This window comes from Orcinus orca, chromosome 5 (genome assembly GCF_937001465.1).
Source record: "Orcinus orca chromosome 5, mOrcOrc1.1, whole genome shotgun sequence".
Taxonomy (NCBI): Eukaryota; Metazoa; Chordata; class Mammalia; order Artiodactyla; family Delphinidae; genus Orcinus; species Orcinus orca.
Genome location: NC_064563.1, coordinates 49,533,513 through 49,547,426, shown reverse-complemented (window position 1 = coordinate 49,547,426; position 13,914 = coordinate 49,533,513). Strand labels below are relative to the sequence as shown.

The 13,914-nt window shown below is 34.0% G+C and overlaps 1 protein-coding gene across 3 annotated transcripts in view; it reads left to right on the top strand.

Moving 5' to 3' along the window:
- Positions 1 to 13,914, top strand: part of BCHE (butyrylcholinesterase) — an 88,580-nt gene that overhangs the window by 15,531 nt on the left and 59,135 nt on the right. Inside the window, exon 3 of one of the 3 annotated variants that reach the window (XM_033412252.2) lies at positions 12,389 to 13,580. The exons of 1 other annotated variant lie outside the window; for it this stretch is intronic. In XM_033412252.2, coding sequence (XP_033268143.1) covers positions 12,389 to 12,416 — 28 coding nt within the window. In that variant the 3' untranslated portion in view covers positions 12,417 to 13,580. Of the gene's footprint in view, positions 1 to 6,443; positions 7,119 to 12,388; positions 13,581 to 13,914 lie in introns of those variants that run through there. One more of the 3 variants, XM_033412253.2, reaches the window with a different exon arrangement.

The following is a 13,914-nucleotide window of genomic DNA, read 5'->3' as shown; positions in this document are numbered from 1 at the left end:
GGTATTAGTGAGATGAAAACAAAAGTGTTGACAACATTATAATAGTTATTCACTCTCCAGTTTTCCCATCTCTTTTCTGCTCTCAGCCCTGCAGCGTCTTCTCTCTGTTTAGCCTCTCATACTCTCATCTTGTACATATTTAGCCCAAGACTCAGCCAAAGATCTGCAGGGAGACCAGTCCCACAGATTCTAGTTTCTTCTGTATCCTAGAACTCTTATTTCTGTCTTTTAACCTCAGTGAACCTACTGTACTCTGCTTAGTCTCAAGCTCCCTGCATCTTGGACAATAATTTATCCTTATGTGAGTAACCACAGTAAATGTGGACTTACCTTGAACTTCCCCTTCTCTCAAACATCATAGACTTATGCTGCCTGTTATCCAGTTCCTGAAACTCATTGTCTTTTTGTTTTGGTTTGTTTGTTTTTGGTCTAGTATATAATTGTTTTTGGTAGCAGAGTTAATCCAGTTTCAATCACTCCATCATGGATGAAGATGAAAGCCCAACCTCTCTCCCATTTGTATTTTAAGAGAATCTTAACCTTACATTTCTCATTCAGTTCCATGAAATTCATTTTTTTCAGTAACTTTAAAAGATCTTGTCAATTTCCAAAATATATTAGAAAAAAAAACCTTTTTAATTTGACTTCTTGCAAAAATAAAGAAAACATTATTCTGTGAAAGCACTAAATGGTATTCAAATTTAGTGTCTTTAGTTGCAGTCTTAGAGAGTCCTCATAAAGTAGAAGCCACAATGCATTTATGCCTTTGCTAGCTGGAATTTCCACCCATACGTACTTTGCTTGTTTCTGCTTTTCCCTCAATCCCATCTCTAAAAATGAATGAAACCCATATCCAAATAGCAGACAGGTCCATATGTGCATTATATCCAATATCCTATAATAGAAGTTGTTTAAATATCAATATAACATATATATACATCAATTATTCATCCAGTCAATAGCTTGATGACCAATAGATTAAATTAACCAACACTTAATGATGTATTTTCAGCACTACCTCAGTGATACAGGAAATTGGTGAAATCAAACTTGATTTGTCAGATAGACAGAACAGCTAAAGAAGGAAAATAAGCCAAAATACAATTAGTAGCATAAGGACAGATAGAGGATCATTATTCCAGGACAACTCCAGTTGCCTCCTGCTGTTGCAGAGCATCTTTTGTTTGCTATGTCCTCTCTGGGTGCTATTTTCAGAGCTCTTCCAGGGCACAACCTCAAGGAGAGCTATTTACAGTGCAGTTACACAGTCTTCCTGATCATAAGTGATAGCCCTAATGTGTCCAGTGTTAATCTTTCTACAGATCCTTTGTATATAATATAACCTTAGACAAGTTACTTAAAATTCCTTACTGTTTCTCCTTATCTGAAAAATGGGACTATAAATATACAACCCTATTGACATGTTGAAATAAACCTTGACAGGAAACTGCATTCCTCCTTTCCATTAAACAAATTCAGTTTTGCCCCTACCAGGCATAAACTACTTCAATTTATTCTCATCTAAGATTAAACTTGGCTTCCTCCCAAGAATGTATAATTGTTTAACTTCCTGACTCAACATTAATCAAGTTTTCAAACAAATAAAGGTAAACTGCAAAATTGAGGCAATTAACTTGCTTCTGTCTTTTTGGTGAGAATTCATTTATTCAGAACTGCTCTGAATTTGTTACTGTTTCCTAATACTTTTTTGCCAGAAATAAATGATATATCACAAGGCACTTTTATTTTGTCCTATTTTGATGTCATGAAACCAAAAAGTTACTTAACAAAGTATTTTTAGTAACTTCACATCAGTATACCTGCTGCTATCCTTGTGTGTTTTATTTATTTATTATTTATTCCCCTACAGTGTGAGGAACAACTTATTAAATAGGAACAAAAATGTATTACTAAACTTTCAGTCCCCTGGTTCACTGATCTTTAAAAAATAAATATGAACATTTCTTGACATTTGTACTGGAAAGTAAGTGACATTAAATGAAATGCTAAGTCATTATTCCTTAGTGCACAAGATTACTTTGAATAATTGGGAGAATTTAAAATAGGCCTGCTTCTGTGTAATTAATTATAATTGCAATAATTAGAAATTACAGATTTGCCAGATTTCTAAAATAGTGAACTTTATTGCTATATTCCAGATATATATAGGATGGGTGTTTCATATGTATTGCTATAACTTCATTTTACTAGTAGGAGTGAACTTAATAATAATGTATTTTCTAATATTTGTAATGTGAAGTTTATTTAATATTTAGTGTTTAATAGCTATATTTCTATTGTGTTTACTTATATATGACAGAAGAAATAAAGTGATTGAAATAACATTTCAACCCCACTTAATTTTCAAACAAGTATATTTTCTTTGTGTGTTCTTTTCTTTTCATCTCCTGGAATCATTTTATGTTTTTAAAAGGTAATAGAAAAACTGAAGAAAAGTTAAAGAAAATATTAGTGGAGAACAGGTACCCCTTTATTCTAAATCTCTGTATAGGAACTTAGCATGTGTCTGTTCTCTTTTTATAGAGTTTGTATCCCTTCACCAAGAAATTAATTTTCAAATTACACTTGAATTTATTTTTATTATATTTTTCAACTAAAAATAAATATTCTAGGACTTAATCACAACACACCTTTTAATAAGAGATGTCTCAAATATACCAAAAGGGTAGCAGTTAAAGATAGTTTTAAAGTGAACGGTACCATTATACTGACAAGGTATGAAGTATATGGATGCTATTATTAGAATGAAAATTTGCTGAAATGATGACACTATTTAACATTTTCTGATGAGAAGAGTGTGGTCCATAGAAGAAAAGTGAATTGGAGCTAATAGGGGAAGAACAAAGATTAGCTATGACTCAAGGCGATTAACTTTCATTTCCTTCTATTATCCATTCTCCAGGCTGTCTTCACCATGAATTATTATGAAAGCAGTCATTAAATATGCTTAGGAAATGCATTTGGTTGCAAACTTATAATTTTAACATGTTAGCATGCTGATACCTGCCTGGTTAATGTTATAGAGGTAAGGGCAGAGCATAGACTAAAATTAGACATCGTGACATACAGAGACAAATTTAAGTTTGTGAAAGACTGTCATCTGGCCATCTAGTCCAATTATTATCAGGCTTATAATTAGATTTTTTGACAGATAATAGTTCAAGTGGTTTCCAGAGAGAGGGAAAAAGTCCTTACTCTTTGATTCTATAATTATTTGTGGTACATTATCATAATTAACCTAACTGGAACATTTTGATGACTTCACAAAAGGGTTAGGGTTCAAATCCCCTGGGATTTATTTTATTGTTATCATGACCGCACCAATACATCAATGTTCTATCACTTCAAATTCTTTTTTCCCCCTTAGGAATTAGGTGAGGATTTAGTAAGGAATAAAATAAAAGTTGGCTGCAGTGTTCCTGTAAAATACCTTAGTTTAACAAATAGAATAGAAATGTAAGTGAAAAAATATACATATGCATTAGTGTAACTTATATGAAAAAAAAAGAATTATGTTACAGGACAATTTAAAATGTACATAAGGTTATTTGCAAAACCATATTAGAGTGCAGCAATATTTTACCATCAGTGACAGTGGAATGAGGAGAAACCAGATTCCCCAAAAGGCTACTACCTCTATAAAGATAGCTATACTAAAATATATTTGACTAAGTGTTTTGAAATACTCTTCATAGTGAAGTAGGGGAAAACTAATGTTTTGGGGATATAAGAGAGCTCATTCAAACATAGAAAATCATATTTATAGGATCAGTTTACTTGGAAATAGCTTAATGTGATTTGTTCTCTATGTTTGCCCAAAGTTTTTTCTGTATTTGGAAAAATTATAACATCCAGTCTACTTGTAAATCTTAAGTTCAATCTGAAATTAGAATTAATTATCAATTATATTTTAAAAGTCAGCATCAAATTTTCAGGAATGTACACATAAACGCAATACTTCAAAAGACTTGTCAGATACAAAATAATAACCTCAAAATAACAAAATGCAGTAACCAAAATGTGACTTTAAATATTTTTCTGTTTAAAATACTATATTTTTCTGACTGTTCCATAATCAGATATGATTAAAATGTGGTTGGTTATATTAAGTTCCAAGAAATTGTTTTTGCTCCAATTTTCCTTCCCAGTCAATAACACTCAAGATCAGAGCTAAAAAGCATAATTCCACTCTTTTAACTTTTCTGTATGTTAATATCTCTCCTGGACATCATCATATTAGCATGATAGGTACTATTAACCTGATGGGATAATCTATTGATTTATTATACATGAAATGTTAATATTCACTTGTCCACAGATCTCTGTTATGTAAAAGCAAGTGAATCTTTATCTTACAAATTAAATTGAATTACTTTTGGTGTATCATTCTCTAAGGATTGATATATAAATAATATTTTTATGACTAGAATTATTAATTACAAAATATATTTTATCTGATAAACCATTATAAACCAAATAATAACCCAATGATATCCCAAGTGTTAGAATTTATGTTTTTCTTAAAAGTCACAATGCCAATCAGGCTCATGCTGGTTTGATAATGTTTCTGGAAATAGGAAAAATTACACATTTTATGAAGCTCATTGTAATTAAAATTCACATCTTTTATAAAGCACTTGCTAATCACAAATTAATAATGTTTCTTTAGATGGGTCATGGAATATGATGATTTGTTTATTCATTCTTCCATTTAGTCACTCAACAAATATATTTGAAAGCCTGTATGCACCAAGTATTACTTAGGTGATGTGAATACAGTAGTAATCAAAATATACCAAGGGAAAGAGAGAAAAAAACATGAAAAGGAAAATGTTGGAGGGGAAAAAAAAAATCCCGGAGAAAGTTTCTACCTTCAGGGGCCTTACAATTTATAGATGGAAAAAGACAATAAACAAATGTATAATATGTCTTATAGTGATCAGAGCTCTGAAAAAATATTAAGCATATTTAGGGACATAGAGCCTGAAATGAGTGGAATGTGACACTATTTGTAGGGTTGCCATGAAAAGCCTCTCACAGAGTTATATTAGAGCAAAATGACAGAGTTAATTATGTGGATATTCAGAGAAAAATGTGTCGATATCTTGGGAAAAAGTTTTCTCAGGAGAGAAAGCAGCAAGGACGTGCCCTAAGACTGAAATATTTAGGATTTTGCAGGAACAGCAAGACAGCGAGTGTATGTGAGGGGTAAGTGGTAAAAGGCAAAGTCAGAGAAGCACAGAGGGTCAAGCTATATAAGATTTGGAGCTTAGATACGTTTTCTGGAATCTACTCTGAGTGAAACAGTAAGCCGTGGAACATTTGGGGCAATCGAGTGGCATAATTTGACTCAAACTTTATAAGCATCTCATCTCTCTGACTGGTAGGTAAATAAGAGTGAATCTGAGAAAGGAACTAGGAGGCTACTGTAGCAATCCAGGTGGTGTCTTGAATTAGGTATAACTGGAAAGCCATGGTCAGGATATACTATGAAAGAAGATCTGACAGGATTTGCTGATAGATTGGATGTGGGATATGAGAGAGCAAGTGGAGAAGAGGATGCACCAAGCTTTTAGACCTGAGCCACCAGAAGAACAGAAGTGCCAATTTCTGAGATAGGGATGACTATGGTAGGATAATGGTTGAGACTGTGTAATCAAAAGTGCTGATTTAAACATTTTAAATTTAAGCTGCCTATTCTGTAGACACTTGGAGCAATAAAATAGCTATTCTAATGCTGAAGTCTGAAATTCAAGGGAGAGGTAGAAGCTGGAGGTATAAATTTGGTATCTAACAACATGAAAATGGTATTTAAAGTCATGAGAAAGGACTATATCATTTACGGAGGCAGATGTCTGAGTTCTTCAAGGCTAGAGATTTGGAGAAGGAAGAGTAACCATCAAAGAGAATAGAATGTTTAGCCAATGAGTTAGAAGGCCAACTAAGAGAACAAAATATCTCCCAAGACCAAATGAAGAAAGCATTTCAAGGAGGGAGTGAATATCTGTATCAAATATAGGATAAGTATAAGGAAAACTATATGAAACTGTATATAAAGTTTCGTGGGTTTGGAACTGTGCAGATTATTGGTGGCAAAGATACCTGATATTTTGATGGAGTGATAGGGACTAAAACCTTAATGGCAATTCAAAGGAGAATGAGAGGAAAATAATTAGAAATTGCAATTTGAATCGTCTTTTTCAAAGAGCTTTACTTTTAAGTGGAACAGGGGAATTGAAACAGGGGATATGGGAACAAGAGAGCAGGAGGTTTTTGGATTGTTTTTGCTTTTTCATGGGAGATGTTGCAACAGGTTTGTGTGCTGATGGGAATGGTATAGTGATGAATGTGACTAATAATGGTTTTGTGTCAGCATCATAATCATCTACCTAACTTTATTCATTTATTTATTTTCTTTTTAGAAAACAATGAATCTAAATACAATGCAAACCCTTTGGTTAGAAATCAGGCTGTCAGTAACTTGGATTTTGAAGAGCACAAACTAAGGGAATCAAGAGATGGGAAGCAAAGGGAAAATAAAACCACCACCCAAATATTCTGAACATCAAAAAAAGGCTGTCATGAAATATTTCTTTGATATTCATTCCACAGAAAAGGTTGTATTTCATCCTTTGGAACCTATGGGCTTATAATGTGCCCTAAATTCTGAAAGAATTATTTCTCTATTTTTTAAAATGAGACACAATCAGAAGCAGCAGATTTCTGAGAGCTAGGGCAGGAAGCAAGCAACTTTACAACAAAACTGAGAGGTCACAAACTAACAGCCAGACAAGCAGCTGTGGGTGGGGGAGGGACAGGAACCTCTGATGCACAACCTCCTGTTAAGTAGTGACAAAATATTGACCCTGAGTCCACAAAACATGTTATGTAGTGCCTTCCATGTATCCTTTAAGATTCAAGGAAGTATTATTCAATATCTGTTAGGAAAATTAATTTGTTATAATAAAATAAATGCAGTTACAATAAAAATAACTGAGCCCTTAAGGAATATGCCTCACACATGACCTATATATAATAATTTAGGCTTTTGTTGTGGTCTGAATATTCTTAAGAAAGTACTGACCAAGTAGCATTTGGATTAACAATTTTAAGCCTATAGTATTGTTCATATCAATAATAACATCAGTTAGAATGTATTAACTGCTAACATGTGCTCGTTCTCTGCTCAGGACTTCACTTTCATTAGGACAGACAACTTTCTAAGGAAGTATAATCATCATCAACATGTGGTGACAAGGTTACTGAGGGTATTTAAAGAACTTAAGCTGCTCAAAATTCCACATGTATTAGTAAAAACCAGAGCTCCAGCTTGAGCCCTGTGTTCTGATGGAAGAACCCAGGTACTTCTTTCCCCTACTTTGTCCCCTCTATATTAGAATTTTTGTATACCAATGGGAAAGGGAAAGAGCAAATAATTGAATCTTTTCTGCCCTTAGTTTCCTTATCTTTAATATGGGAATGCTAATACCTATCTCCTGGCTGTCATGAAAATTTGAGAAACCACATGTAAAATATCTGACATATTTCCAGACACATACTGCAAGTAGAGTTGATGGATAAAGAACAGGATACCTAGTTGATTAGTTACATATTGTTTAGGTCAGCTAAACAGATTTATTTTAGTGTAAGTATGTCTCATAAGTCTGCATGGGGCATGCTTAAACTAAAAAAATAAATCGATAAATTACTTGTTTAGCTAAAATTCACTATTAATGTGGGGTTCTGTTTTGTTTTGTTTTGTTTGTGCTAAATCTGGTAACCCTAACTGGAAGTCAGACGGCCTACAGCAAATGTGAAGTAGCCTCAAGAAACAAAGTTTGGCAAAAGCTGAAAAAGTGTCGGAGGGAAGTTCAGTGAAGGGCCTGAAGCCGAATCCAGCCTCTGTACCCCGACAACAAATTAAATCTTGGAGACAGAGTTTTGGATGAAGTAGAAAAGAATAGCTTTATTGCTTTGCCAGGGAAAGGGGGCCACAGTGGGCTAATGCCCTCAAAACCGTGTGTCCCAACTTGGAGAGGCAGTAAGAAGTTTTATAGCAATGGTTCAAAAAGGGCGTGATCAGCTCATGGACATTCTTCTGAATGGTTGGTGGTAAAGTAAGTGGGAGTACGCATCATCAACCTCTTGGTTCCAACTGGTCTGGGGTCTACGTGCTTGTGGGCAACATACCGTTATCTTCTCCCACCTGGTGGGAGTTTCAGTATCTGCAAAACAGCTCAAAGTATACGTATGTTATGTATATCCCTTGAAGGGGAACCAGGACTTTGCCCCAAGGCTGCACCATTGTTTCTTTTGACTGTTCCTCCATTGTCTCCACATCCCCTCCCTTCCCTAATTAGCAACTGTTTGAACCTGCTCATTGGAACTCAGGGAAGGTCATAGAGTCTGAATGAAGCCTATTTCCTGTAACCAAGAAATGGGGGACACAGAAAGGCTTTTGTGCCCAAGAGCCCCACAGGGTCCTGCTCGGTATCAGGCCCACAGGCTGGTAGGAAGAAGAACAGAATAAAACAATGGACACTGAAGTGAGAACTCATTCTCACAACTGGATCAGGCCAGCAGGGATTGGAGAATGAGGCTATCAAGGTGAAACCGTGCAACTGAGATTAGGACTTGAATCCACATGCCAGGACTTGAACCCAGCCAAAACCCAGACTGGGACTTGAACCCACAGTCTTTTAATTACATTCACTCACCCGGTGTCTGGACTTACTGAGGCTCAGGTTCTTTGTGTCTCAGCACAGAAGGTATTCAATGAGAGGCAAAGTGATAGGCAAGAAGTGGATTATTTAGAGAGAAACACACTCCACAGACGGAGTATGGAACATCTCAAAAGGCAAGAGAGGAACCAGGGTATGGGGGTTGTCAGTTTTTATAGGGGTGGTTAATTTCATAGGCTAATGAGTAGGAGGAGTATTCCAGCTATTTTGGGGAAGGGGTGGGGATTTCCAGGGGTTAGGCCACTGCCCACTTTTTGACCTTTTGTGGTCAGCCTTGGAGCTGTCATGGTGCCTGTGGGTGTGTCATTTAGCATGCTCAAGGTCTAGTGGAAGTCAGTTGTCTGTCATCTTGGACCTAGCTGGTTCTAACCAGTTTATGTCATGCCCTTGGGGCTATGTCATTCTTTTAAATGTTGTGCCCTGCCCCATTCCCTCCACTTTCAAAGGGACTCACTGCATTTCTACTGTCCTGGCTGCATTTCTCAAGGTTGGCTCTGGGTTTAGGCAGGACTCAGTCTGCATATTTAGGGTTTCCATTAAGTGTTAAATGAGCTGAGGAAAGTAAAGATCAACATCATAAGGGCAAAACTTGGTCTAAATATTAGCATTATAATAGAAATAAGGTTTCCTTCTCCCTCAGCCTAAATCTCTGAATATGCATTTGAGTTTATTTTATCATTTATTTTTGGATTTTTGTTTTGTTTTCTTTTCTGCTTAAGAAAAGATAACCTCTGGGAAATGAATGTTTCATAAAATGTGTTCATAAAGACTTTTGAATCATATTAGTGAACACTGAAATAAAGAATGAGGGAAAAATAACATAAACCAGAAAATATGTTATTTGTAGATTCTTCAAACTAATTCTATTTATAACACTAGACTGCAATCTCAGATTTCATTTTCAAGTTATTACCCCCCCAAATTATTTATAATGTTCTATCTACTTATCAATTTGAGTTATTAGAAAATAAATTACTCAGACCTTGTAATATAAGGGGGTTTATTACAAAGTAACCATTGTGGAAGTTAAAGAAACATAACAACTATAAAAATAATTAAAATTCAAGGATGTACAAGTCCTAATCTTGTCTCCTCCATCAACTTGGGATTCAGATATTCTATTAGTTACTCGGGCTTCTAATGAACTAAGTGTAAATTAAGATAGGTTTTTTGATCTCTACCTAAATTATAATATAGAGCCACATTGGATGGTTTTTATCTTTAATTAATTACATTCTTTTTCTATCATGAGTACAATGGAGATCATTTATATGTAATGAATAAGTAATTTTTAAAGTGAGAAAAATTATTAACTTCTAAATATGAAATTGAACCTCATCTTTACAATTGCCCTTTCTTATGTGGAAACTTTTACAGAAAATTTGCTTAAAACATAAATTTATATTCATTGCTGTCAAACGACAAAAATAAAACAACTTAGTATCGGGTTTGGTGTTCTATTCAAGGGAAAACAGTCTATGGACTGGGGGAATACAGTGTTTCACAAGCAGTGTAGTGCTCTTCCTGAGGGATGTTTGGACAGGAGCGAGTTTTATAGACTTTAGAAGCAGTAAGAAGGAGACAGGACAGGACTGGCTGGTGTTGCATGTGTGACCTTAATAAAGATCAAGGATAAGGAAATAAGTATAGAGCCCAGAGTTGACTTGATGTTTGGGGGTTGGCTGACTGGATGTACAGTTGACCCTTGAACAATGCTGGGATTAGGGGCACCCACCCTCCTGTGAAGTTGAAAATCCAGTATAATTTATAGTTGGCCTCCGTATACATATTCCACAGCCTCAGATTCAAACAACAGAGGATCGCGTAGTACTGTAGTATTTATTATTGAGAAAAATATGCATATAAGTGGACCTGAGTAGTTCAAACCCATGTTGTTCAAGGGTTAACTGTACTACTTTTCTGGTAAAACAGAGCATTTACAGGAGTACAAATGTTTTCAAAGTTTGGGTTTGCTGATATAGCACCTCAGGCAGGAGCAGTTCCATCATAGGCCTAGAAATTATTTCAACATTGTCTTTTAACATTTTTGTCTCCAGTTTTTGGACTAGGGAAAGATTTTGGTGTCAATAAGTGAATCTAAATGGTGGATCAATTAAGGTTTTAACAGAATATGCTCAACCAACTTTTCAACGTAGTTAAGGATCAATAACCTTTATCTTGTAAAGTAGTTTTGACTTTATAAAATATTGGTGCATCATATGTAAATTCTCCCATTGTAAACCTGCTCTAGATATAAACATAATCAGATATCCACAAGTGGAAGGTAATAAGGTGATGAAAAATCAAAATTGATCTTCAATCTTTAGTGATTTAAGAACTGAAAATTATTCAGTAAAGAAGAAAAACAAGAGAATAAAAGATGATTGTAAGAATATGAACAAAAATATTTGATAATTTAATATTGAAAATAATATAAAAATTAGTTCAACATCAAAAAGATTCCAGCTACATATTGAAGTATTTTTATTTAATTTTTTGAAGTATTTAAAAAAATTATTAGTAAATAGTCTAAGTGAACTTATTTCTTGTTTAACAAAATGACACAGAACATTGATTTATTATAATTCTGCAGTTTGTGTGGTTTAATCCACGGTAGCTTCTCTTTATACCATTTTTTCCCTGGTTAAAAAGTTTGGAACCATAATCCTGAACAACAACAAAAAAAAATGTATGCAGAAGACCGTCATGGAATGAAAGTAAAGATGGTTGAGCAATTAGAGAATTGTGGAAACCCTATGACATTATGAAGGGCATACTAAACATTTTTACTAGCTTGAAATGGTAAACAACAGAGAAAGGGGTTAGAAAAAATCGGGAAGAACTAATGCCAACGTACAATGCTTTGGAGCATATCCCTTAATAACTAGAATATACATACTTCCATATTAAAGAAGGTATATTTAGTAAGTTTCCCCCTTCACACCCATACACTATCAGGGTGTATGCCTAGCCACAGTATTACATCTCTTTCTATAGAATATTATTTGAACATTTTTCACCATGGGAAGATACCACATTAAAGACGGCTCAAATAAATATTAATGACATCATTAGTAACTAGCAAAAAATATGAAAAATGTATGTAAAATATTTCATTTTCATTTAACTTCCCTGGCACTCTACAACAGTTAAGTTATAACTAGAATGCAAGAATTGAATTTAAAAATTCACAAAATTAGAAATGCCAATTTTAAGCACAGTTTAAAAATTGAACTTTCCATTTATTTGAAACCATAATACTGTAGTTTTATAGTTTTCTTATGTCTAGCATGTGAAACAAATGGTTAGGTTATCATGCCACCAAGAGCATATTTAATGCCTTAAACCTAAACATAGAGTATAAACAGTGATAAATATAATACTTTTGTCTTTTAAGTCTTGTGGTAGATCCACAAAAATATAAAAGACTTATGAGGTACAATTTTTATCCAGTTATGGATTTATATCTAAGAAAACTTTGAACAAGGATACTACAGTATATTTTTATCTCATCAAACTGTTTAACTATTGATAAAATTATGTATTTCAGAGTTAGTACCAAAGTGTTAAGAATGGATAAAGACTAAAAATATTTACTTATATAATTTTCTGTTTGTTCCTGATAGAATGAGGTGGTCCCTTATCTGTTCTTGAAAGTCTGTACTCACAGAATCTTCAGGATCCAGCCTGCAGATATTTTGAACTCTTGAACTGATCTACAGTAAAAAGAATCTCTAGAGAATGATGGATGAGAAGGAGAGAAAAGAAAGGAAAAAAATAAAAAAGAAATTTATCAAGTTTCTAGCTTTGGACTAAGTGTGTTTACATATATTAATGCATTTAATTTAATTTTGACAACAAATTTGCTTAGAAGGTATTATCTCTCCTAGTTAGATGAAGAGATAGGGTGAATAAAGTTGGGGAAAATCAAAGGTTAGACATGGTTTGTAATGGGTTTCTGACCCAAGTCTTTCTGATGCCAAAGCCCATTTTTTTCCCACTAGATCACGTAGCCACCTTGCCACTCTAGATTTTACTGTTTACTATTATTTTTTAATCCCTACTATATCCAATAATTACTCACAGAAAATTCTCTGCTTAAGCTGAAACTCTATGCACTAGGAAGGTAACAATGGTTATCCACGTGCCCTACTGTCTTGTTGAGGAAACAAGAGGTCTAAATTATCAGACTAAATTGTCTTTATTTCAAATTTAGAAATTAAAATTTTAATGCTGAAAATAGAAATCCAAAAATAGAATTTTTGAAGAGCAAATCAAATTAATTTCTACTGTCAGTTGAGTTTTGTGTTTTTTGGTAGATGCAGATAATTCATTTATTCCCAGAACATTACCATTGTCTATTCATACAAAACTCCTCTCATGTTTAAAATAATTTTATTACTTTTCAATTTATCCTTCATTCTTGAATTTCTCTCCACATTTACATCCCTCTGTCAAGCACATTTGCACACAGGTGGGGCTCCTCTTCATGAATATATAGGTAGGTGTGTCTTCACTTTTATTTGACTCTTGTCCTTTGGCATTAAATGGAAATTTAGTTAGAAGAAGAACTAGACCTCCACCTGCATGTGCAGAATCATTCCTAATTTCACCTCTTCTGTGAGGTTTGTAACTGCCTCTTAAATGGAGATCTAAATCCCTCCACTTTAGATTCTTTTGCAGTTTGAGGCTTCCACTTTTGAGCCAGGTTGTTTCATTTCTCAGGTTGTCATATTCTACTGGTTAAAATTTAGCATTGCTGCTGTTTTCATGGCTGATTTAAAAAATTAAAGATTTATTGTGTCTACTTCAGCTATCTATTGTGTACTGCAGCTTCATTTTTATCATCACTGTGAAATAAACTTGGGTCAATTTAATTTATAGCTCAAGTAAAATGTAAAAAAAAAAAAGGATAATTCATTCAACTGCATGTTTTAATTGGAGTTTTAATGTATTAATCCTGAATCAGATGTTTCTGTTTGTGCAGAAGTTTCCCCTCAGTCTTATGTTCTGATCTTGCTACAGTTTGTTCTTTGAGTTGAAAGCACCACACCAATTCTTCATTTAATGTTATACTGAAGAACAAAAATATTTAAAAGAGATAACAGCTTACCTCAAGGACTACTAAGGAAACCAATGTCAAATAACTTGC